Genomic DNA, 27,200 nt, shown 5'->3' with positions numbered 1-27,200 from the left:
TGGCTCCCTAATTCTACCATTTAAAAGCCCAAACTAAAGGGACCAGCAGATGGCGGAATGGCTACATCACTGGACTCCCATGTAGTTGACGGAGGTGCGAGTCCTGAACCCAGTGGAGGTTAGATAAAGAACTTACCCCAGGATAATGAAAATTATATCTTCACACTTTCAAAATAACTATTTGCTTTTTGCAACAACATAAAAGTAACAAATAAAAGATATCATATTCACGAGGAAAGTTATAAGAAAAATTCAGAAAGAGCAGAGAAGCCTTCTTAAAAATTTAAAGTTTTGGGACCAGCAGTTAGCGTAATGGCTATGTCACTGGACTCCCATGTAGTCGACCACAGCTCAAGTCCCAGACCCGGTGGCTTAAACTCATGCCAGGTGCGTGTGCATGCGTGCTCAAGATCCTGAGAGGAGAATGGAGAAGGGATTGCGGCGTGGCCATCCCCCCTGGGGGGTGATTTCTTGCTTTGTCTCTCTGTCTCTCTATCTCTCTGGCGAGCGCACATGCCCTATAGCAAAAACCTCTCTAAAAAAAAAAAATTAAAGTTTTTTCACAGTAAGTAAGAGATTTATTATTGTATGGAACTATGGGTGTGGCAATAGTCTACAAATAACAGAAGTGTATATAGATGCAAACGAATTTAACAGAAGAGTCACTTTAGTCAATAACTAGAGAAGAGACTGGATGGAGAAATTATGACCAGATTATGAAGCATCTGGGACATGTTAGCTCATCCTCTAGCTAGCAGAGGGAAAATCACAGCTGGGATGAGGTTTCCAATAATAAAAAATATTTTATAAAATTTTTTCTACCACTAAAATGCCTCAAGAGCCTGATCAAATTCCTGATCCACTAGCAAAGAAGAAAGAATGGACTGTATACCCGGGTATAAGCTGAAGAAATGCATATAATAACAACCAGTGTGGCACAAATTAATTTCAAATGTGGATCTGTCATAAGAGGCCATGATTATAGTGCACCTTTTAAAGATGTAAAAAAATATTTTACAACATTAGCAAACATGACAGTAACTCTTAAAAAATAAAATTACTAAAATATTTCTACTAATAAAATTTATCATTTTTTAAAGTACATAATAGAGAAAATAATACTTACTGCAATACTTTGAATGTCCCAAAACTTCATCAGCTTTCATGGCCTCACACAATTCAAAGTATTGAATACACTGCTGAACTGCTGTGGATATCTGATAAGATAATGCGACTTATTTATTATAGAAACTTTCAACCTGAAAGTCCAAGAACCAGAAATAGTCAATCTGTAAAAACGTTGGGGGAAAATATTTAAGGAAAAGAGAATGGTACCTTAATAGCCACTGGCGCTCAGGTACCATTTTCTTTTCCTTAAAAAATAGGTTGAAGTTGATATACAAGTAAGTCTGACCCATTAGACACATGAAATAAATACTTAAGTTGATACAACATTGAAGTAATTTATAATGAAGTTCATTCTACTTGCAGGTTAACAATTATTTATCAATTAGAAATGAATTTTTAGAATTAATCTACAATAAATATTTGAATTATTCCCACAAGGACCTCTGCAATAGCAACAGTGAGTTGTACATAAACCATGGGGGAAAAATCATCCTATTCTTTATTTTTCTACTGTAGCAAGATCAGTCTATACTCAGATGACAATAACAAATTTTCATTTAAAAGAATAATTGGAAAGAAACGAGATGAGGAACGACTTTATTTCAATATAAGTTTTATAAAACTGTAAATACCTCTTACCTATACAAATAAATTATTTTCTCTTTTTTTGGTAGAGGTTTTTGCCTCACTCACCATGGCAGGAGAGAGAGACAGGCACAGTGAGAGGGAAAGTGAGAAATCAACCCACGGGGAAGATGGCCACGCCACAATCGTTCTCCTGGGATCCTGGGCACCCACGCACATGCGCCCCGTGTGAGTTTCAAGCCACCAGGTCAGTACTCAAACTGTGGTCAGCCAGGTGGGAGTCCAGCGATAAAAACCCTACACCACCTGCTGGTCCCAAATTCTTATTATTCAATATCCCTTTCTTTTGCTGCTGCTCAATTCTCTTGATCATCAAACACAAAAAAAATTATTGTTTTCCTTCTTTTACTCTATGCTCTGTTGCACTTATCCAAAAGTTCACAACTCCAGGAATTTTTTCCTTCTCTTAACTTCTAAACTCAAAGCTCTGCCTAACTCCATAAACAATATTTATTGACCCAAACTTATATTAACTTAAAATATTTTAATGAATTTCATGTTTTTCATGCTTGTCAATTTTTAGACTTACTGATTTCTTTTCAGTTTTTTCAGTGTCCTTCACAACATTGTTCTACTAAGAGTAACAAATGTAGATAATTTTAGTAATATGCTTCACAGTATTAATCCACAGCTGGTGTAACTAAAATCATTATTTTTCAAATGCAAAACACATTTACTTTTCAAAGTTTTTTCATACAACTTCCACTCAAAAAGACAGGTATATTTTAAAATATATATTCTAAAATATATTTTAAATAAAAGAAGTAATTCTTTTATTAATACCTAACCTGAATCAAACTACATGCTAACACACAAAAAGGTGGCTTTTCTCAAACTAGCTTGTTATGGCAGTCCAATTTTCTACATATTTACATATTTCCTAATTGTTATCTTGACTTCATTTTAAGTCTCTATACTTTTGACCTTTTATGTTTCATATGACAGTAGTTTTAGGTCACAAAAAGGGGGAATTTCTTTATTATGCAATATTAATTATCATTTAACTTTACATATTCACATTACATCCTATATTTTTTGCGATACTATTTCTCAACATAAAAACAGAAGTACCGACTTACCAAAGCTTTGTATTTCTTTTCAAGAAGTCTCAGTACTGCTGTTCTGCTATAATATGCATGCTAGAATTAAAGGGAAAATGGTATTGAATATTTTAAAATCTTTCCTATGTTATTTCCAATAACATCGTAAATCACATAACTTAGGCTTAAATTATTATAATCAATATGAACAAGTTATCCTAAGTACATTGGATTTGGGGCAAAGAAATTGCAAGAAGGAAAAGTACATAAAAAAAAAATCTTATAGATCATTAAGTGACAGACCAATAGAAAAACATTTTATCCATCAATTGTGTGCAATATCTAAGCCAAGCTATTTTAAAACCACTACCAAAGAAGCACACCTTGCTTCAAGGGTATCAGAGAACTGAATGAACTGGGAAGCTTCAAGGGTATCAGAGAACTGACTGAACTGGGAAGGGGTTGGGGGCGGGGAGGGGGAGAAATCACAGTTCTTATACTGAAGAGAATACTATATACTGTTCACATGTGCAAAAACGGCCAAGGTTGAAATGCTTCGAAGGGATAGTATCCTAATCAACCTCGGCAACTCATATTTTAAAGTGATTCAAAGTGCCACAATAAAAAAAGCTTTATTTTTCTCCTTAGAGTTGAAAACAGACACGATTAAAACATGTACATGTACAGCATTGTAAAACACCATGGAAAATCATAAATATTATTTAGCTAAATTGTGTGAAATATCATTAATGGGATCAGCAGATGGTGTAATAGTTATGTTGCTGGACTCCCTCATAGTTGACCATGGTTAAAGTCATGGACCCAGCGGCTTAAAAGACACACCAGGCACATGTGCATGCATGCCCAAGATCCCATGAGGAGAATGGAGGGCAAGGGATTGCAATGTGGCCATTCTCCCTGGGGGGTGATTTTTCACTTTCTGTCTCTCTGTCTCTCTGGCGAGTGCACACACCCTACGGCAAAAATCTCTCTTAAAAAACAAAACAAAACAAAAAACACAGTAGGTTTCAAAATATAGTTTCTTCAGGGGCCAGCAGTTGACATAGTTGTTAAAGCACTGGACTCCTACATGGCCAACCACAGTTTGAGTCCCAGACCTGGGTTAAAAATCATGCCAGGTGCATGTATGTGTATGCATGCTCAAAATCATGAAAGAAGAATGGAGAAGAGATTGTGTCATGGTCATCCCCCCTGCAGAAGGTGATCTCTCTCTCTCTCTCTCTTTTTTTTTTCTTTTTTGGAGAGATTTTCACTACAGGGTACATGTGCTCGCCAGACAGACAGAGACATAGAGACAGAAAGCGAGAAATCACCCCCCAGGGGGGATGGTCACGCTGCAATCCCTTCTCCTCCATTCTCCTCTAGGGATTTTGGGCACGCACGCACATGCGCCCGGCATGAGGAAAAATCGTGCACTCGCCGAGAGAGACAGAGAGAGAGAGTGAGATGGACTCGATGCCACAATCCTCCAGCCCCCATAGGTTTTTGCCATAGGGCGGGCACCACCATACCCTCTCTCTCTCTCTTTCATCTCTCTTTGGCGAGCCCATGTGCCCTGTAGCAAATCTGTAGCAAATAAAAAAATAATAATAATGATAAATAAAATTAAATATTTTTTTTAAATCATGTATCAGTTGGTGACATGATTCTTAAGGTGGCTGGATCCTACGACTGCTTGGTTCGAGTCCCAGACCCAGCAGCTTGAAAAACACCCTGGGCACATGTGCTTGCATGCCCAAGAGAAGAATGGAAGAGAAGGGATTGCAGTACAGACATCCTTCCCCCCATCCCCAGGGGTGCTTCCTCCCTTTCCCTCTCTCTCTAGTGAGTGCACATGGCCTACAGCAATTTTTTTAAAGTTAATCACAAACAGTAAAAATATGCTTCATTTGGTTTTTAAAAAAGTCTTATACACATATAAGAATGTCTATATTATATATAGCTGTATCAACCAAAATCTTAATAGTTATTATCCTGTATTATATAATTAGAAAAATTTCATTTGTGCATTTACATATATATTTGCTCTAAAGATAGCATAGCTTGATAATCAATAAAAAAATCTTACAGATGTGAAAAAGAATTTGGGCGAAATTAATTTAATTAAACTGAATAAACATTTTTCAGATTCACACTATATAGTTCAGAGAATAATTCAGATTCACAAAACATACCAAAAAATGCCATCAGATAACACCCAAACTGCACTGAGAAGTAAATGATCATGTGCTGTTTTTCATGGCAAGTCACGGCCCAGTTTCTCTTCTCCCCTACAACCGAGTGCCTGGTTGACAGGCTGAGAGAAACGAAGATATGAGCACGCAAGCCAGCACTGTTACTACAACTGGCAGACACAGACTTCTCTTATTCAGTACTGACTGAGGGAGGGAACAGTAAAAAAAATAAAATAAAATCTATCCTTAATAATAGTTTCAGTTCCTGGACAGTGACAAACTCCACAAAAAATCACCAGATTAAAGCATTTAATGTATTTCACAAACTGCAGGTTTAGGAGAAAGCAAATGAAGGAACATTTCACACTTACCTTCTAAGCAGGAAGGAAAAAAACAAACAAAAAAAGAGCACTAAATTATGTTCTACCATATTGCTTAAAATTTTAGCAGCTTTACCTTTTTTCTTTTGCCAAAGGGTTCAAATACTTGTTGGAAAGAAAGAAAAAGGCGGGGGGGAGGAGGGGAAGAAAGCCTCTGTCATAGGGCAATAGGGCATGGTCACATCAGTCCTTTCTCCATTTTTTTTTCACTATTGGGATTGTAGTCAAACATGCCTGGCAGGTTTTTAAAGTCACTGAGGCCATGTGAGATCCAGCTTCCTTAACTACTAGACAACTGGGCTGGCCTGAAATATTAGAAGCTTTTGGACTAATGAAATTGAGATTCTGAATAATTTACTTAGCTTAAATGGATTCAAATGAATTAGCATTCAAAATGCTATTCTGGGATGTAGGCAGTGGTATGGCAATAATGCAATTGAACTCACCTGGGAAAGATCCTGAATTCATGTCCCAGGACCTTGCTGAGCATGTTGGACATGCACCTGTGTATGCCTGTGATCTGGGAGAGCTGAGACTGGAGGGGACAGTGGCACAGAGACCACGCTGGGGGTGCCTGTCTTTCTCTCTCAGGGAAGTAATCATTTTTTTAAAAATTCATATTCTTGCTCTACCACTTCATAGGGAAACAATCCTGGGCAAGGTAACTTCCCCAAACTTCAGTTACTGAATCTGAAAAATGGGGTATTAATACCACCTACAACATATTTTTATAAGAATTAACTGAGTTAACACCTGTAAATATGATTAGGACTTTAAGCACACAGGAAACACTCAAGCATCAGCTATTCTTTAAAATGATACAGAAATGCATGAAAAGACATAAAAACCTATTTTTCATTACCATCCACTTTTTGAACCATACAGCTTTGGTATCAACTAATGCAAAAAAGTATATTGGATCCAAATTCTTTTGTGAAATAAGATGGCTTTGGTCATGTTTAACTGATAACAAGGACAAAGTACTCTCCACAATTTCTTCCATATACCTATAAGTTTAGAAAAAAAGTTATTTTAGAAAAAAAAGATACATGTTTTATATATTTACACAAACAGTATCAGTGATATACTTTAAATCCATGTTATGATAAAGTGGTATAAAATCTTAGAAACAAGTTTCTGTATTTCAATAAATGGCAGAGGTATGATTCACACTCTTTTTTTTTTTTTTTTTTGAGAGGTTTTTGCTATAGAGTGCATGCACTCATCAGAAAGACAGAGAGAGACAGGGGGACAGAAAGGAAGAAATCACCCTCCCAAAGGGGATGGCCAGGCCACAATCCCTTCTTCATTTTCCTCTCACACACATGCCCAGTGTGAGTTTAAGCCACAGGGTCTGGGACTCGAACCGCAGTCAACTACATGGGAGTCCAGAGACATAGTCATTATGCCATCTGCCAGTCCGACACTCAGTTTTTCTGCTTTAAAATCTTATGTTTGGGGGACTAGTAGATGGCATAATGGTTATGTCACTGGACTACCACATAGTCGACCGCAGTTCAAGTCCCAGACCTAGCTGTTTAAAACTCACACTAGGTGTATATGTGTGTACACAAATCCAGAGAGGAGAATGGAAGAGAAAAGATTGTGGCATGGCCATCCCCACTGTGGGTGACTTCTCACTTTCTGTTTCTGTTTCTCTGATGAGCACACCTGCCCTATAGCAAAAATCTCGCTTAAAAAAAAAAATCTTCTGTTTTTGGGGCAGACCATATTTGAATCCTGGGTCCAGAGGCTTGAAACTCACACTGGGCATGTACCCAAAATCTGGAGAAGAGAATGGAGGAGAAGGGAATGCAGCATGGCCATCCATGGCCATCCCCCTCATGGGGGAGTGTGCTTTCTCACATTCTGTCTCTCTATCTCTCTGGCAAATGCACATGCCCTATAGCAAAAAAAAACTCTTTAAAGAAAGAAATCTTATGTTCAGTTTGGTCCAGGAGTGCAGTAGTTAAGGGAACTGTATTCCCACCTGACTAGTTTGAATCCCATCCCTGTGGCTTGAAAAACATAGCAGGCACATGTGTGTACATGCCTAAAATCCCAGTGGGATGGAGAAACAGAGAAGAGATTGTGACATGACCATGCCCCATTAGGCCATGCTTTTTCTGTCTCCCTCATCTCTCTGGTGAGCATACAATTCAAAAAAAAAAAAAAAAAAAAAAAATCCTTGTTCTTGGCCCAGCCCTTTAGCCTAGTGGTTAAGGGAGCCAGATCCCACATGGTCAACCATATTTCAAATCCTGGTGCTGGTGGATTGTATATGTGCAAGCACGCCCAAGATCCCAATGGAATGGAGAAATTAAAGAAAAGGGATTGCAGCATGATCATGCCCCACTGAAGGGGGCTTTCCCCTTCTCTAAAGAGCATATATATACACTTTGACAATTAAAGACTAATGTTCTTTCTACTTCAACACTGATTTTCCAAATACTACACTCCTTTTAGATTCAGATTCTCTTACAACCTCACTAAACATTTTAGAGCCAAAAGAAAAAAGTTAGAAGAATATTTAAGGAACTTCAAAGTCACAAAGATCTGTAAGGACCTGAGACTGTAATATCTTTTTATCTTTATCTTGTGATAAAAGTGTTAAAAAGCTACTTGAATAAATCACTAACATAGTGAAGGACAAAAAAACAGAAGCTAAGAAAACTTTACTAATCCCTTCTCAATCATTTACATCCATTAAGACTATCTCTACTCTTTCTCTTTGAACTGTTGGTAGGCCAGTAACCTCTGTGTCTTGAATTAGGGGACTTACTTCTCTGGGTGACGAATCCAAAAAGATGGAGCCTCTTTTTGATATTCATTTAGAAGACGAACCTATAAATCAACATGCAACAGTTCTCAAAAATTAGCTTCTTAAATACAGAGCTATTTAATAATAAAAATAAATGGATAAATAATAAATAATAATAAATTTTAAATCATAAAAAATGGATACCTTTTTAAGTATGTGGATCACATTGGAATTAGTTGTATCTACACCAGCTGACAAAGTAGGAATGTGATTTTCTCTAGAAAGAAAGTATAACTCCAAATACTTAGCTGTAAAGAAAATGCAAAAATGTAAACTATGACACCAATCATTTATAGTACTTTCTGAAAAAATTTAATACATTTTTCTTAAGTACATATTACACAAAAAAGAAAAATAAGTATTTTAAAATGACTTAATAAACATACCTAAACTTGTATAAATTTCCTTAGTCATATGTAACGGTGAAAGTGTAAATGTCTGTGCATAGAATTTTAAAATTCGGTCCTACAGAAATGAGACAGAAGATCTGCACTTAAGATTCCTCGAGAATTGAATAGAAACATTTTTACATAGTTAAAAAACTCAAAGAATATACACAATACAAATCATTCACAAACCTGAGTAGGAATGTACCTAGTAAAAAAGAGCACATTCTTATGTTGGTCAGTGAAAGATAAAATCAACCTAACCTATTAGTAAATCAAATAACAAAAATATAGTGTTGCTAGATCTGGTAAAAGCAGGTGCTATAACATCAGAAGAGATGGAGGGAGAAAAGTGGAGATTTGAGAAAGGTCAGTAAACAAAGGAACAGAGTAGGCAATACTCTATTTTTAAAAATCATGTTTCCAAGTCCAAAATTTGTTTTCTAATATTGTTTACATGGGAAACATTAGACATTTAGAATTCTTTCTAATAATTTAACCTATTCCCAAGAAAAATGCTATGTAATATTTTAAATGTTCCATTATTAAAAGTCAATATAGAGACCATCACAAGATAATGAATCAAATAATAAAGTTAGAATAGTGAACAGTCTGTGGTATTAATAGGCACTTAAAAGCATGGTAGCCATCACTTAAATTATACCAATGTTAATATCATGACGAGATTAATCTTAATAGTGAAACTTCCCATTAAATAAAACAAAGCGGCCTCAAATTTTCTAATCTGGGAGAAGGGGGTAGAAATTATTATAATAACCTTGCTAATATCATTTAAGATAATATACTTACAAGAAATCATTCCCCAAGTGACTAATAACCCTAAAAAAATTATGATAGAACACAGGATATCAAATACTTTGGGAAAGCTATTTATATAGTTACACCAGTTGATAAGTAAGCATCTGTCATACTTTTCTACCACTACTGGCTTTGCTTAATTACCTGTTAGAGTTCCTTAGAGTAGGAGACAAAGAAACAGAATTGAACTCAAAAAGATTCTGGATTAAGTACAAATTTAAGCCTCATTTTCTACTCAAAACGACAGATTCTACTACCGCTTCTCCACTACATCAATTGTTTCCAATTGCATTAAGTAATAAAACTGACACTTGCTGTATAATAATCTAGAGTGGCTAAATAAAGTTACTTATACTGACCCACTAGAAATGACTAAGTGTATATAAACTTGTCCTATAAGTTCTAAAATAAAGAAAAATCTATAGTATCTGTGAAGAAATGGAAAAATAAAGGGAAATTCACAATTTCTTTTCTTATTAGAGGGCTTTGAAATATTATAGATGACCCTGATTTTTTTCACCTTTGAAGTGCTTAGACAACTGAGTTTTTACAGAAGTCTACAATACCCTCTGGTGTTAGCAAGGTGGAACTGCATCTGAGTATTAGGTAAACACTTTTTCCCGTCATAAGCAACAAATAGTGATTCCCAAACTGATGACAAACTGATCTTAATCAACAAGTGTATTGAGATACCTCTGTTAATTATTTATGTCTTCTACTAGAATGTAAGATCCATGAGGACAAAGACTTTTTGTCTTAGTGCTTTCACAATCTAAACTGGAATCATGTACAGTGTAGTATTTTAACACATATTTTTTGAACAGCAACATACAATTGTTGTGTTAATGTCTTAAATTGTGTAAAAAATACTATATCAATTTTAAAAGCCAAAATTTTCTTCACTGACATCAATTAGGAAGAAAAAAAGCCCTCTTTAAAAAAATCTCATTTCTATTGAAATGTAGCGCTTGGAGCCAGGTTTTACTCACATGATATACATCTATACAGTTACTAAACTTACTAATAAAAGCTTATTTTTCATCATTTAATAGCTGTTTCTGAATGCTTATGTAAAGTATTTATGTAAATCCATCCTATCTCTGCTGATTTTATTTTATAATTTTAGAAATTTTTATTTTTCCTTTTGATTTATCTCCAGTTGTATTATAAACTCAGCATTACAGGGTTCTAGTTTCTCTTTTTAAGCAGTTAGGTAGTCTCTAAACACTTACATGCCAGGGGAAAATATTTATGAACCCTTTTAATATATTCTAATTCAGTATTTTTAAGTTAAAATTTTCATAATCATAAATTTTAAAATATTTTCCTTAATTTAGAAATATTCACAAATACTAGGATATTCTTTTTTAAAATAAAACAAAAGGCATGAAATAATATCCTATTATTTGGCAATGATGTATTCAAATTATACTTTGAATCTAATCACAAAATAGTAATTCCTTTAAAAAATTTTTTCAACAATCCAAAAGTTGAAACTGAAGTTCTATAAATAGTTATGCTACTATTTTAAAAAAGATTATATTCCATTCATGTCTAGTATAGTGGGAAACCATAATTATTTTTAATATTTAAGTAACAATTTCCTTACACTAAACACAGGATCAGGATCAGAAAGCAATGCTGTCAGTTTTCCACAGAGAGTGGTCCAATTTTCACAGTTTAAGACATCAGATGGAGGAGCTGAACATAATGTTTGCAAGGCTTCATACCTCACCTGGAATTTTTTAAAAGAAGATTTGTATTAATATTCAGCCACTAGGACACCAATTCTCTAAAACAATATTTAAACTACTGAAAAGCAGAGTCTAGATAACTGATTTAAAGAGCCATTTATAAGACTTAGATGTTTTTTTTTCAAACACCTCTTGAAACATCTTTTAAACTAAATGCTAAGCGGAAAAAAAAAAAAAAAAACAGATTTCTGTTTTATGTAAATAGTAAATGTAGAAGACGACTCCAGGACTCATGTTATAAGTGGACTAAGAGGGAGGACAGTAGTTGAATCAGAATCACCAAGGCAACATTTTCCTATGACTTCATTTCTTCCACATCCTAGTTAGCTCGCACAGATGGTCCTACAGTTTGAGGGCTATAATTTTATAACATTGCCTAGATATGCCTTTTGTGAAGCATTCTCATTCTAGAATATATGAACAATACTCGCAAAACAATTAGTTTAAACTTGCATTTTCTGCTACACTGTATTTTCTGACCTTCTAACTACTGAGATAGGAAAAAAAAAGTCATTCGGCAGTGGGATACAAAATTGAATTTCTGTATTTTCACAGAAAGCATACTTCTTAATCACTCTGCTCAAAATCCAATCAGAATTCACTCAAAATAGCATGACCTGAGGAACAGTGGTGGATAGATACACTCTAGTGACAAACAGAACAAAGCCTCTCCTCCACTTGCGTGTAATAACACACTGACTCCAACCTGGTCCTCAAAATCTGATCTTTTCACAGCCAAAACAGTGGAAGCTGAGTAATTAAAAATGTGAAGCATCGGAGACCAGAGACAAGACCTTGGCAAACCAACACTCTCTCAACCAGGATTCCAATTTTCAGATGAAAAAGACAGAGCATATACATGTATTTGAAAATGTCTGTATATTCATGTGAAAAAACTCCTACATAAAACCGTATTTGTGATATGCATTAGAAGGAATATGGAGATTGTTTTAAAACTTAGGAATTCATTTGTAATGTGAAATAATTTCTCCTTTCAGTTAATTTTTAAACCAAAAATCTTATTAAGAATTTATTACTTGAGGGGTCGGCAGGTGGTGTGGTGGTTAAGGGCACTGGATTGCCAGGTAGCCGACCGCAGTTCTAGTCCCAGACTTGGTGGCTTGCTTTCTTACTTTCTCTCTCTCTCTCTCTCTCACTCTATCCTCTCTGGTTAAATTAAAATAAATAAATGAATGGATAAATAAAGTTACATAATTCTTAAAGAAAAAAATAATTTATTACTTGACGGGATGGTGGGTGGCATGGTACCTAAGGATGCTGGACTCCCACATGGCCAACCATAGTTCAAGTCCCGGATCTGATGGCTTGCTTTCTCACATTCTCCCTTTCTCTTTTACTCTACCTGGTCATATTAAAATAAATAAATAAATAGAGTTAGATAAATAAAATAATAATTTACTAATTGCAGAAACAGAAAAGTTTCTGAACAAACATAAGTAACCAGATAACCCATTTCAAGTGACTAAAATGTGATTTTTACCATATGAAAGCTAAAACTCATTTTCAGTATCTTTTGAAGTATGTTATTATTTAACAAGAACCAAGAAAATAAATGGGAACACAACATGCTAAAAGGAAAAATTATTCTCCTCTATGATTTGTTAGAAAATTTCATCGGAAGTAAATCATAGCTACTCATCTATTTTTAAATGCAAAGCTTGAGAAAAATAACTTCAAAAACTGGGATCAAATACACATGAAAGTTTTAGGTTAAAACAAACAAAAAAACTTCAGTGGCAGGCAGCATAGTGATAAAGGTGCTGGACTCCCACATGATTGACCACAGTGTGAGTCCTAGATCCAGTGGCTTGAAAATCAGGCCAGGCACGTGCACATGAACACCCAAAACCCCAGGAGAAGAACAGACTGTGGCGTGGCCACACTTCTCACTTTCTGTCTCACTGTCTCTCAATCTCTCAGGTGAGCACACACACCCTATGGCAAAAACAAAACAAAAAACAAAAAGCCCCATTTTCTATTTCTGATTGACTTTCAAGTAAAATAAGACTTCATAAATAGTGATTAATATAATCTTTTAATAAATAAAAAGACAATTCAGTGCCAGCAGGTGGTATGCAGGTTAAGGCTGCTGGATCTCAAATAGCGGGCTCTGCAGTTAAGAGTTCCAGACTCCACAGCTTGAAAATCATGGCAGATACAAAAGGGCCCCAAATCCTGAGAGGACAATAGAGAAGAAGAGATTGTAGCGTGGCCATTCCCCCTAGGGGATTAATTCTCTGTCACTCTCTCTGTCACTCTTTCTCTCACTCCATCTCACTCTCTCTGCCTCTCTCTCTCTAGCTCTCTCTGTCTCTCTAATTCTCACACATATCCTAAAGCAAACACTAAAATTAAAAAAAAAAAATCAACTGCTTCTTTAAAAAACCTTTCCCTAATAAATGAACAAATATAACAAAGTTGCTCACTGCTCACATGGGAGGGTTGGGGAGATGTTGCTCAATGCGTACAGAATTTCAAATAAACAGGAAGAATAAATTAAAGAGATTAAACAACATGCTGACTATGTTAAGGTATTTTATACTTGTAAATCACTGAGAGTAGATTTTAAGTGTACTCATCACAAAAAATAAGTACATGAGGTAATACATATGTTGATAAACTCAATTTAGCCATTTTTCAATGTATATCTATTCTAAAACATGTTCATACATGTTATTTATGGTAATGATAAATGATTATTTGTATACTAAAAATATGTTTAAGTTACTCACATTTTCTAAAGGTAGAACAGCAATAAATGTCACTTAACTAAAACATTGCATAGAAAGCAACAACAACAGTGAAGAACAGTTCTGGAGACAATAGCTCATAACTTCATCCTTCCAGAAGAACTGAAGCTAGAAATAAAAATTTTCTCTCACAAACCATGACAATTCTCTAAGGGAAGCCTCTGTTACTCTGTGACCTTTCATTTCAAGACTGGAAAGTTTACCAGGGATATTAGTCTAGGATTGCCCATAATAATAAAGGCCTAGCCTCAAGAGAAATAGCCTAGCTCCTACAGATTGTAATCTAGTATATTATAAATATATAATATCTGACTGAACTTGACAGCTATCCTTTAAACTTACCTCTTTAGGTTGCCCAGGATCCAACTGGTCTAAAATCAATTGTAATTTTCCTTGACAAAATTTGTAGCTCTGTAACACAAATTGACAGAACATTCATTTATTCAGTAGACTTTTATAAATATTGCTATAAATGATTTTTAATATAATTCTAACCACAAAACACATTCTGAGCAAGAAAAGGGAGTCATCTATTTTGATTTGGCAGTGAACTTAGAATCTTTTGTTTCCCAAGGCCTTTAAATGGGAACTGAATGTCCCAGAAGAACAGTGTACCTTCATGTATATGAGAACCATTACTACTTGCTGAGCAATTGCAATGTGTAGAACATTATAAGGCTCAAAAGACATAAAGCAAAATGCTGTGTACCCAGAAACTGAGATGAATGAAATAGAAACATAAAACAAACAACATAAACAAGTAAAAAGACACAAATAGTACCCTAGGCATAGCAATAGTGCAGCTCGAGCTATTTTGTTCCCTTTCTTTCCTGTACTTTCCCTTAGGCTTTTCCCATATTTTATCCTTGGTGGAAAAAAAAAAAAACTGAAATAAAAAACTCCATCTAAAAAATGTTTATACTGGGCCATAAGTTACATATCTAATTACCTTGTAAACACTTACATTTGGATGTCTGACAGGCACCTCAAACTCAACGTGTCAGAAATATAAGTCTTGATTTCTTTTATTCCAGATCTGCTCCTCCCTCAGACTCCCAATCTCAGGAATCAATCTTGACTCCTCACCGTCTCTCATTAAGTCTTGCAATACTACTCCCACACTTCACATATCTTAAATCCAACTATCATCACTTTCCTGCTACATTCTAGCCTAAGGCACCATCACGTCTAATCTAAACTACTTATTTTAACTGGTATCTGGCTTCTAACTCCTATTTCCTACCCCATCATCCACTCTCAGTCAGACCAAGCGCCTCAAAATTACATTTAAAACATCTTCATTTTCTTCCAGGGACCAGCAGTTAGTGTAATGTCTATGTCGCTGGACTCCCATGTAGTTGACCGCGGTTCGCGTCCCGGACCCAGTGGCTTAAAACTCATGCCGGGCATGTGTGCGTGCGTGCCCAAGATCCTGAGAGGAGAGTGGAGAAGAGATTGCGGCGTGGCCATCCCCCCTGGGGGGGGTGATTTCTCGCTTTCTATCTCTCTGTCTCTCCCTGTCTGTCTGGCAAGCACACACGCCCTACAGAAAAAAGCTCTCAAAAAAAAAAAAAAAAAACTTCATTCTCTTCCTTAAACCCCTCAAAAGATTTCCTACTTCATTCAGCTTCTTTCTCATATATCACGTTCATCATACTCTCCAGGCTTCAGTCACACTGCCTTCTTTCCATTCTAGAAAAATTCCATGTTCTCTCTAGCCTAAGAACCTTCACCATTTATTTTCTTGTAGTCCAACAACGTTCTCACTCCAGAGCTTTGTATGGCTGTCCTCTTAAATCACTTGGTGCTCAGCCCAAAAACGTCCTCAAAGAGACATTCCCTGGTCACCGTAACAGAGCCTCTACACCCTCATATCTTCTACACACCACTGTCCTGCTTTCTTCATAATCTGCATTCCTGACAGTTGATAGCATGTATGAGGAGAAAACCAGGGTGGAGGACATTTTACAAGTGTTCTGCCTAACTATACTCACCTATAGAACTTAGTTTTTTGTTTGTTCATTGTTTTTGTAAAGGTTTTCAACTTAGGGCGTGTACATTCACCGGAGAAACAGAAAAAGACAGAGACAGTAAGATGGAAAGTGAGAAATCATCCCGGCTGGGGGTGGGGGGGGTTGGCCACACTGTCATTCTCCATTCTACTCCTAGGATCTTAGACATGTATGCACATGCACCCAGTGTGAGTTTCAAGCCACTGGGTCCAGGACTTGACTTGAACCGTGGTAAGCCATTTAGGAGTCTGTTGGCCCCAAAACTTGGTCTTTTCTTACTAGAGTATCCCCAGTATCTGAAACAGTGCCTGATAGAGGGTAGGTACTCAGTAAATATTGTTTAATACAAAAATGACTCCTAAGCCAGTCTTCTCACCTTGTTACATTGTTTTTCTCCCATAAGCAGATGGTATATAGAGCCACTTCATAACAAATAAATTCAAAATAACCTATTTCATATCATCCAACATAATTTTTTTAGATAGCCTTAATGTCCCAAGTTTTATCCCTTTCTAACAGTTCACAGTTTCATAGATGAAGAGACTATGCAAAATAATTTTTAAGGGACCGGCAAGTGGCGTGGTGGTTAAGAGCACTAGATTCCCACATGGCTGACCATGGTTCAAGTCCTGGACCTGGCAGCTTGCTCTCTCTCTCTCTCTCTCTCTGCCCCTCTCTGGTCAAATTGAAATAAACAAATGAATTAATAAATAAAAAATCCAAAATTAAAAATAATAATAACAATAATTTTTAAAACAAAAAATACTTTATATTAAATAGAGATCTAATTTTGAAATTTCTCTGTACTACAGTTAGAATACTAAAATCTATGAATGATAACTGCAGGGTAAATGTAAGTATATTTGAACATAACGGTCTTGGTTAGTGGAAAAAAGTATACAGACAAAGATAAATTACAGAATAATTATCTTACATAGACTACATTAAAACACACAATTATAGGGACTAGCAGTTAGCATAATGGCTATGTCACTGGACTCCCATGTAGTCGACCACAGTTCGAGTCCCAGACCCAGTGGCTTAAACTCAAGCCAGGCGCGTGTGTGTGCATGCCCAAGATCCCGAGAGGAGAATGGAGGAGAAAAGATTGCTGCGTGGTCATCCCCACTCAGGGGGTGATTTCTCGCTTTCTATCTCTCTGTCTGTCTCCATCTGTCTGGCGAGCAATGAGCCCTATAGCAAAAACCTCTCAAAAAAAAAATACAATTATATGTATACATATATGTATATACACAAGTATCTATATATGTGTGTATATATATAGATAGATATATATATGAAAGTATATAGGTACATATACATATACGTATGTAAGTATACATTTATACTGAGCCATATAAAGTATATATATGTGTGTGTGTGTGTGTGTGTGTGTGTGTGTGTAATCTTGTGGCACTTGACAACGGGAATACATTCTGAGAAATATGTTAGGTTATTTCATCACTGTGCAAACATCAGAGAGCACTTACACAAACATAGATTGTATAGCCTACTATATACCCAGGCTATTGCTCCACCATCATATATGCAGTCTATCATAGGCCAAAATGTTTTATTCAGCACATGACTATATACACATATTCATTCTATTTCTAGACATACTCCTTTACTTCTTTTAATATTTTTCTTCGCCCTGGTACTTCTCTCTCTTGTAAACTTGGTTTCTTCTAGTCCTGCCACTTTTACCACGAGACTTACCAGACCACTATGTCAAAATGTCTTATAACCTAAATCACTAAAAAATAAGCATACTGTTAAGATATGAGTTCTAAAGGCCAGGAGGCGGCATAGTGATTACAGTGCTAGACTGCCACATGACCAACTACGGTTCAAATCCCAAGCCCAATGACATGAAAATCACACCAGCATGTGTGCACGCATGACCAAAATCCCAGGAAGAGAATGGAAAAGGGGCTGTAGTGTGAATACTCCCCCTGGGGGATAATCTCTCACTGTCTGTTTCTCTCCAGCGAGCACATGCACCCTATGGCAACAACACTGGAAAAAATTAAAAAAAAAAAAAAAAGATATGCATTTTAATCATATAGTTAGAAAGGGGACTGGGATTTGGAACTCAGTCTCTCTATGTAACCGAAAGTCAGATTGAACTCCACCTTCAGTTTGCACATCTACCTCCCAGCATAGCTATAAGAATACAATCAAATAAAGTCTTTTGTTTCATCATTAGAATTTGAAATAAATCTTATGTTTCTCAGAAAATTTTCTGAGAAAATATAAAATAACTTATTTTCCAACTACCAAATGACTATCAAGCAATCTGAAAATATAACTTATTTCCACAAATTTCCAATCTAATCCAATCTTTTTTCTAACTACAGATACATGTTCTACAACCCTGACAGACAGCAAAATAACCCATGCTGAATAGTCTCGGCTACAGGAAGTTCATATTTGGAGAGACAACCTGTATGCAGCTCTTACGAGAAGTGGTTAGTTCTCACGAGAACAAGTTATTAAAGGAAGAGGGCTGTATCCAGGTCTCTCTCTACACCTGCCTGCCTGTCCACTCTGCTTCTGTCAACCCTGTTGTGATGCTAGCCCCATACTTTTGAGCTTTACAGACACCACAATCATAAGTCAAATAAGCTTCTGTTAGATTTGTGTTTGTTTTTGTTACAGGGTATGTGGGCTGGGAAGAGACAGACAGAAACAGAGGGAAAGTAAGGAATCACCTCCCAAGGAGGTGGCCATACACAACCCCTTCTCCTCCATGTCCTCTTTGGATTTCACATACTTGCATGTGCACGCATATACCCAGCATGATTTTCAAGCAGCTGGTCAAGGACTGGAACTGTGCAATCAGTCATATGGGATCTAATACCTTAACTTTCACTTGTTGGCCCAAGTCTCTATTCTTTATAAATCATCCAGTCCCAGGTATTTCTGTTAGCAAAATAATAGTGAACTTAGTGCATTTTGAAAAAGATGTTTAAATGTGTTAAAGTATAAACTAAAATAACTTCTGAGCAAACTATAAGGGGGGAAAAAGAAATAGGTTGATAGCCTAAAATGTATTTGGTCCTCTTATACGAACATATCAGACCATTAATTTACCCTAGAAATCTATTCCAGCTTTACACATCTGTAGTGTGAAAATCATCAAACTTATAACCATCCTAAGAACGACAGCTATTACTATTGTTCAAATAGAGTACTGTGGGAAATAAAAAGAATTAATAGATAAATATCAAACCTAAATATAATTCAGGCTTTAACATGTCTAACTTTTTGTATATTCAAAAAAAAAACAAACACCACCACTCAATGCTGATGAAATTGATTACAATACATACAAGTGGGTCTTCAAAAAGTTCATGGAAAAATTTTATTATGAAAAACTATGGGGAACCAGCAGTTAGCGTAATGGCTATGTCGCTGGACTCCCACGTAGTCGACTGCAGTTCGTGTCCCGGACCCGGTGGCTTAAAACTCACGCCGGGCGCGTGTGCGTGCGTGCCCAAGATCCCGAGAGGAGAATGGAGGAGAAGGGATTGCGGTGTGACCATCCCCCCTGGGGGGGTGATTTCTCCATTCACTTACCGATTTCTGCTGGGAATCAAATGGCTCCGCCTTCAGCAAAGCTGTACCAGTACCACCAAACACTGAGGCAAGGGCCGATACCAACGATGTTGATTGCAGCGAAAGATATAGGCCCCATGATCAAGTGAGATTTATCTCAGGGATATGAGGATGTTCAACATATACAAGTCACTAACGGTGATACATCTTCGTGACAGAACAAAGGACAAAACCCCATATGCTCATCTCAATAGATACCTTCCCCCACTGTTTTTGGAAAGTTTATCATCAATTCATGACAATACTCCACAAATTAGGAAGAGAGAACATAACCTCAACACAATAGAGGTTGTATGAGGGGTTCTCAAAAAGGTCATACAGTAAAAATCCCCCCAAAAAAAAAAAAAAAAACTATGCATGGATTTCAAAATTTTTGCACCTAATACTCCCTGTTTTAATTCTTTATCCACTAACTTTTTGAAATCTTCACATACATAAGTATTTAATAGGTGCCAGGTACTATTCACAATATTTTATATACATTAAATTAGTAAATTAGCAAAGAAGACCTATAGGCTAAGACCTATAGGGTAGGGTCTACCTCCATTATACACATAAGAAAACTGAGGCATAAAGATTGTAAGAAATCAAGATCCAAGTTCATCAATGGCAGAAACAGAGATTATTTCAAGTTAGTCTCAAGACTCAGGATAAATTAGCTTCCTGTAGAGTGGCTTTTTCGATTTTAATGCATCTAAAGCTTTGCTTTTTAAATTAGGCAAACACTCTTCAGTAAGCTTTAAATGAGAGCATAACTACTATTTTTTTATTATAATTTATTTTTTATTATAATTTCTTTTTTTTTCCATCACAACACACAAATGAATTTTCCATCCAAAATACACTGTGCATTGGCTCAATCAAGTACATCAACATACATGTTCTCAGCAAATAATTTCCCAATTCTTATGTCCTGCATACCTTGCCTTTTGTTTTGCCATCCTTGATTCCCCATCCCCCACCCTCTGCTATGACCCATCCTCCTCCCACATTGTCCCTGGCATTCATGGTTGCCCTCCATGCCTTCCCCCTCCCCATTCAAATGATCTGCCAGTGAACTTAATTAGTCTAAATATATCCAATAGTTATCACAGCTGACACATACCTATACATGAACTCAAGTCTGACTTTAGGCATAAACCCCCATAACTACTATTTTTAAACAAAATATAAGGATTCTCAAATATTTTCAAATGCTAACTTCATAATTTCCTAGATATTTTAATTATGTTTTAAACAAAAATAACTTTTGATTTTTTAAAAGTGATACATTGAAAATAACAAAAATCTATTAATGTTTAAGTATGAGAAAATGTTAAGTATTCATGAAGAAGAACAATAAGACTGTTAATGAAAGAAAATCAGGTTTCTGGTGTCCAATGGTCTCAAGGAATTACCATTAAAATAAGCAAGCAAATAAAAGTAAGCTCACATCTGCCCTGACCCAGTTCTCCCAAATGATCCACCCATCTCAGGCCTAACTCTGGGCAGCTGTAGTATCAACACTCCTGTGTTCGTTCTTTTATCTCACATTTTTAAGATTTCATGCCTTCATCTTTTTCTACTTACAAAAACAAGGACATAGTTTGAAAGAGAAGGACATGAACTCAATAAGAAAAGAAAAGTTGCTCAAGAATTTTTTTATTAGCATTATTATTTACAGTCTCTCTGTATTGCAATCCTCCTTTCCCTGTTTCAGTTCCCCAAGCAGCTGGGAATGCAGGTGCACACCATTGTATCCCACTTCAAGAAATTTCTTACTAGAATTAAAAGTCTAGTCACAAGATGGCTTTCAGGTTGTTCTCAGCAAAAGGAAAACCCATTTCCTTAACTTTTCCACCTTCTAAAGGCTGCCTGTGGGCTAGCCAGTAGCATAGTAGTTAAGGTGGCTAGATCACACATGTCTGACATCATAGTTCAAGTTCTAGACTGACAGCTTGAAAAACACACTGAGCCAAGAGGCTGCATGCTCAAAATCCCAAAAGGAGAGATGAAGGAAAAGAGATTGAGGCATGACCATCTTCCATGGATTGGGCTTTCTCACTTGCTCCTCTCTCTCTCTCTCTGCAGTGAGCATACATGCCCTCTGACAAATTGAAAAACAAACAAACTAAAAAAGCTGCCTGCATTCTGTGGTGGCTAGCCCACTTCAATTTTCAAAGACAGCGAATTTCAATCACTGAAGACCCTCTGCCCAGACTTCACCTTCCGGCTCCCGGTCATGTCCTTCTGCATATGTCTCCGATTGCTCAGATTCAACTCCAAGGAAATAGGAAAACGTGTATAATCCATCAGATGACCAGAAACCACTGCAGAGGCACAAGAAATATAAGAAACAAAGAAAATATCTCTCTTCTAATGGAAAAGAATAACTCCTCTTCCTCCATAAAGAATACAAGGAAGTTCAGGGAAAGACCAGATAAAGAATTTAAAATATTCATATTGACAAAGCTAACAGGGATGCAAGAGAACAGAGACAATGAACTCCAGAAGATAATGAAGAAAAGAGACACCAAGTTCCAGGAGGTGAGGAAATCTTGCATGACCTTAAAGAGGAGATAGATACACATCATAAAAAAGAATCAAATGAAATTGTTAGAGATGAAGGCTCTAATATAGGAAATGAAAACTTTTGTTGAAAATATCAAAAGCAGATTAGATCATGCATAAGCTCAAATATCAGATGTAGAAGATAGAACCTCTGACCTAGAAAATTTCACCAAAAAGACTGAGAAAATAACCCCCCAAAAATGAGACTAACATATAAGTAATACTAGATAGCATTAAACACCCAAATATCCAAATCATTGTACCCCAGAAGGTACAGAAACTAATAAGGGCCTTGATAATCTATTCCATGAAATCCTAGAAGAAAATTTCCCAAACTTAGAGAGGCACTCAAATATCCAGACCAAAGAAATACAAAGGACCCCACATAGACTCAACCAAAGAAGATCTTCCCCAAAGCACATCATAGCCAGATTGACCAAAACCACAGAGAAAAGATACTAAAATTGGCAAGAGAGAAACATCAAGTTACTTTCAAAGGATATCAGACTAATGTTGGACCTCTCATTGGAAAAAATGCAAGCAAGGCAAGAATGGGAAAATATAGTCAAAGTGTTAAGTGAAGGACAATTTCAACCAAAAATACTATACCCGGCAAAATTATCTTTCATATGGGGGAAAAAAAGACAAAAACATTCTCAGATTAAACAAAACCTGAAAGAATTTACCAATACCTTACCAGCTCTCCAAAAAGTGAAGGGAGTGCTATATCAGGAAAACTAAAGTCAGACTCAGAAATAAGAGTATAAGAAACAACAAAGAGAATGGCCAGCCTAATGGTAGTAATAAGTCTGGAGTTGAATATTAACTTCCAGAGTTTAAATGGAAAGATCAGACCATAGTAATACTGCATATTCAATGGAAGAAAGATTAATTATGTGAGTCTGAACTGGTGAAACAGAACTTTTTTTACCTTAGACTAAAACATTACTGATTTTCTTCAATGTTTTGATTTCCATATTTAAGGATTTTGGTCTTCTCTTAAACTGCTGATATAGGTTCATCTACCTACTATCTGAACTAAATACTAACCTATTTCCTGGCTTCAAGTTTTAATTTCTCTTAACATTTTTTTATTTTGATCTACTAAAACTAAAACTCTTTTAAAAAATTATTATGGAGTTCCAGACACCAGGCGACCTGTGGCTGCAGGCCCTCCCACCTGGGTCCTGAATCCCCACCCCTGCTCCTCTCTGGACTTCAGGTTGGTCTCGTGGGACTTTAAGACAAACTCGCACCCCCCACACCACACATGCAAACTAGATCCAGCCGGCCAGCAGTTTCAGACACCAGGTGGCCTGCAGCTGCAGGCTCTTCCACCCAGGACCTGTCACTCATCCTCTGGCCCTTCCCAACTTGCCTTTGCATTCTCTGAATTTTAGTGTTTTGAATAGTGCATGGCACACATTGTGCACCACGTGATTTTGTCTTATTTTCTTTTTTCCTTGCTATTGCGGTGTTGCTTATTAGATCAGTTGGAGGTTCACCACTTCTTAGAAACAGGAAGTACTTTAGGTCACCCAGGATCAGTGACAACAGTACATGGTACTGTCGAGCAAAGGTAGGCCAACCATAAGAGAAATCATCAATTTTCTAAACCTTCACACATTTTAACACTCAGAGATACCTTAAATACATTAGGAAGGAACATACAGATCACCTAATGACTAGGAACAATAGCAGAGGCTCAAGAAGTATGAGCAACCAACAAAAGGCCTCTCCACCAAGGGAAATCATCAAGTCTACATCACCCACAGTCAATGCAATGGATGCCATGGACATGTCTGATAAGTAATTCAGAGTATTTGTAGTGATCAAACTAACTGAGATGGAAGAGAAAAGAGAAAAGGAGTTCCAGGAGATGAGGAAGTCCTTTCATGATTTGAAAAAAGAAATAGATACCTTAAACAAGAACCAGATGGAACTTCTAGGGTTGAAGAATGTAATACAGGAAATCAAAACCTCCTTTGAAAGTACTAAAAGTAGGTTAGATCAGGCAGAAGATCAGATCTCTAATGTAGAAGACAAAACATCTGACAGAAAAAAGTATCAAGAAGATTGAGAAAACAACCATGAAAAATGAGGAAAATATATGAGGAATACTGGATATCATCAAGTGCCCCAACATACAGATAATTGGTATCCCAAAAGAGGAAGAAAATAATAAGGGCCTAGATCATTTATTCCATGAAATCCTGGAAGAAAACTTTCCAAACCTAGAAAGGCATTAAAATATCCAGACCCAAGAAATACATAGGACCCCGAGTAGAATCAACCCGAGAAGATCCTCTCCAAGGTACATCATAACCAGACTGGCAAAAACAACAGATAAAGACAAGATACTAAAGTTAGCAAGAGGGAAAAGTCTAGTTACTTACAAAGGTCACCACATCAGGCTAACATTGGATATCTCATCAGAAACAATGTAAGCAAAGAAAGAATGGGGAAATATAGTCAAAGTGTTGAATGAAAAACAATTTCAACCACGAATACTATACCTGGCAAGATTATCTTTCATATGGGAAAAAAAGATAAAAACATTCTTGGATGAACAAAATTTGAAGGAATTTACCAACTCCAGACCAGCTCTTCAAGAGGTTCTGATTTGAACATTATCTTTAAAATTCAGTATTTTGAAATTTTGAAAGTTGCTTGTAAACTGTCAAGAGTTGTGGAGTATGAGCTAAAATTTTTTGCTATGTAAAGTAAATGCTTGTGGAAAAATGTAAAAATAAATAAATGAAAGAAAATAAAAAGAAGTACTATACAAGGAAAACTAAAAAGTCAGACAGAGAGTTATACGAGAACAAAAAGCAACCAAGAAAATGGCTCACTTAATGACAGGATCAGATATGGAAATATCAATAATTACATTGAATGTCAATGGATTAAATTCTCCAATTAAGAGACACAGACTGGCCGAATGGATAAGAAAACAGAAACCCTCTATCTGTTGCCTACAAGAAACTCACCTTATAAATAAAGACACACGTAGACTAAAAGTGAAGGGCTGGAAAAAGATATTCCATGCAAATGGAAATCAAAAAAGGGCTGGAGTAGTGATAGTGGTCTCAGACAAAATGGATTTCAAGACAAAGACTGTAAAAAGAGACAAAGAAGGGCATTATATAATAGTAAATGGGGTAATCCAGCAAGAAGACATAACATTTATAAATATCTATGCACCCAACTCAGGTGCACCTGAAGGAAAGATTGCCAGAGCTAAAAGGAGAAATAGGGAGAAATATTACCATTGTTGGAGATCTCAACACCCCATTATCTACTTTAGACAGATCTTCTCAGCAGAAAATAAATAGAAAGATACAGGACCTAAGTGATACTATTGAGCTTGACAGATATCTATAGAACTTTCCACCCTATGTCCACAACATATACATTTTTCTCACCCTGGCATGGAACCTTTTCAAAGATTGATCATATGTTAGGACACAAATCAAGCCTTTACAAATTCAAAGGCATAGAAACTGTATCCAGCATGTTCTCTGACCATGATGGAATTAAACTCAAGATAAATTTCAAGAAACAACCTTGAAAATACACAAACACATGGAAACTGGACAACCTACTTCTGAATGACTTCACTACTGAAGAAATTAAGTCTGAAATAAAAAAAAATTATGTAAACAAATGAAAATGACAACACAAGAGTCCATAATCTATGGGACATAGCAAAAGCAGTCATAAAAGGGAAATTCATAGCAATTAGTGTGCATAAGAAAAGGTGGAAAGATGGCAAATAGATAACCTATCATCATGCCTCAGGAAACTGGAAAAACAACAACAAATGAACCCCAAAAATGCCAGGCGAAAGGAAATAATAAAGGTTCGAGCAGAAATAAATGAAATAGAAAATAAACTAACCATACAGAAAATAAATGAAAGCAAAAGCTGGTTCTTTGAAAAGATTAACGAGATCGACACACCATTGGCTAGACTGATCAAGAAGAAAGAAAGAAAGAAAGAAAGAAACTAGATTAATCAAATATGTGATGAAACAGGCAATATTACAACAGACAGAGTAGAAATACAAAATATCATTAGAGGATACTATGAGCGACTATATTCCAACAAACAAGATAACCTGGAGGAGATGGACAAATTCCTGGATGCATATAATCTACCAAGATTGAAACAGGAGGACATAGAGAATCTGAATAGACCCATAACAAACCAGGAGATTGAACCAGTAATAAATAACCTCCCGACAAAGAAAAGCCCAGGTACAGATGGCTTCACTTCTGAATTCTACAAAATTTTTAAGGAAGAGTTAACACCTATCTTACTAAAATTATCTCTAAAGATTCAAAAGGAAGGAAACATTCCAAATTCATTTTATGAAGCCTCCATCATCCTCATCCCCAAAACAGATAAGGACATAACAAAAAAGGGAAACTATAGACCAATATCATTGATGAATATAGATGCAAAAATTCTCAACAAGATACTTGCAAATCGTATGCAACAACATATAACAAAGATTATTCATCACAACCTGGTAGGCTTTATCCCAGGGATGCAACAGTGGTTCAACATACGCAAGACCATAAATATAATACACCACATTAACAGAAAGAAAGATAAAAACCATATGATTATTTCAATTGATGCAGAGAAAGAATTTGATAAAATACAACATCCTTTTATGATTAAGACCCTCAGTAAGATTGGTATAGAAGGGTCATTTCTCAACACAATAAAAGCCATCTATGAAAAACTTACAGCTAACATTATACTCAATGGGAAAAAGCTAAAAGCTTTTCCGCTAAAAACAGGTACTAGGCAAAGCTGCCCCTAACTAAAAAAGTCACAGAACTTTGTAAAGAAAACTATGAAAATCTTTAAAAAGATATTGAAAGTGACATAAAAAAGTGGAAGGACATCCCATGTTCCTGGATTGGAAGAATTAACATAATCAAAATGGCAATTCTATCCAAATTAATCTACATGTTTAATGCAATTCCAATCAAAATACCAGAAGTATTCTTCACAGATCTAGAAAAGACAATCATAGAATTTGTCTGGAATCATAAAAGACCTCG

At 36.1% G+C, this 27,200-nt stretch overlaps 1 protein-coding gene across 1 annotated transcript in view; it reads right to left on the bottom strand.

The window, feature by feature from the left end:
* Positions 1–27,200, bottom strand: part of TBC1D32 (TBC1 domain family member 32) — a 226,089-nt gene that overhangs the window by 176,582 nt on the left and 22,307 nt on the right. The window contains exons 5-12 of the mRNA XM_027769471.1: positions 14,282–14,350; positions 11,024–11,149; positions 8,596–8,674; positions 8,354–8,457; positions 8,171–8,232; positions 6,251–6,395; positions 2,853–2,912; positions 1,127–1,217 (exon numbers count right to left, since the gene is read on the bottom strand). Coding sequence (XP_027625272.1) covers positions 1,127–1,217; positions 2,853–2,912; positions 6,251–6,395; positions 8,171–8,232; positions 8,354–8,457; positions 8,596–8,674; positions 11,024–11,149; positions 14,282–14,350 — 736 coding nt within the window. The remainder of the gene's footprint in view (positions 1–1,126; positions 1,218–2,852; positions 2,913–6,250; positions 6,396–8,170; positions 8,233–8,353; positions 8,458–8,595; positions 8,675–11,023; positions 11,150–14,281; positions 14,351–27,200) is intronic.

Source organism: Tupaia chinensis, unplaced genomic scaffold, assembly GCF_000334495.1.
Source record: "Tupaia chinensis unplaced genomic scaffold, TupChi_1.0 Scaffold149798_1, whole genome shotgun sequence".
NCBI classification, from domain to species: Eukaryota; Metazoa; Chordata; class Mammalia; order Scandentia; family Tupaiidae; genus Tupaia; species Tupaia belangeri.
Note: the sequence above shows the minus strand (reverse complement) of the source record. Positions and strands in the feature narration are given on the sequence as shown.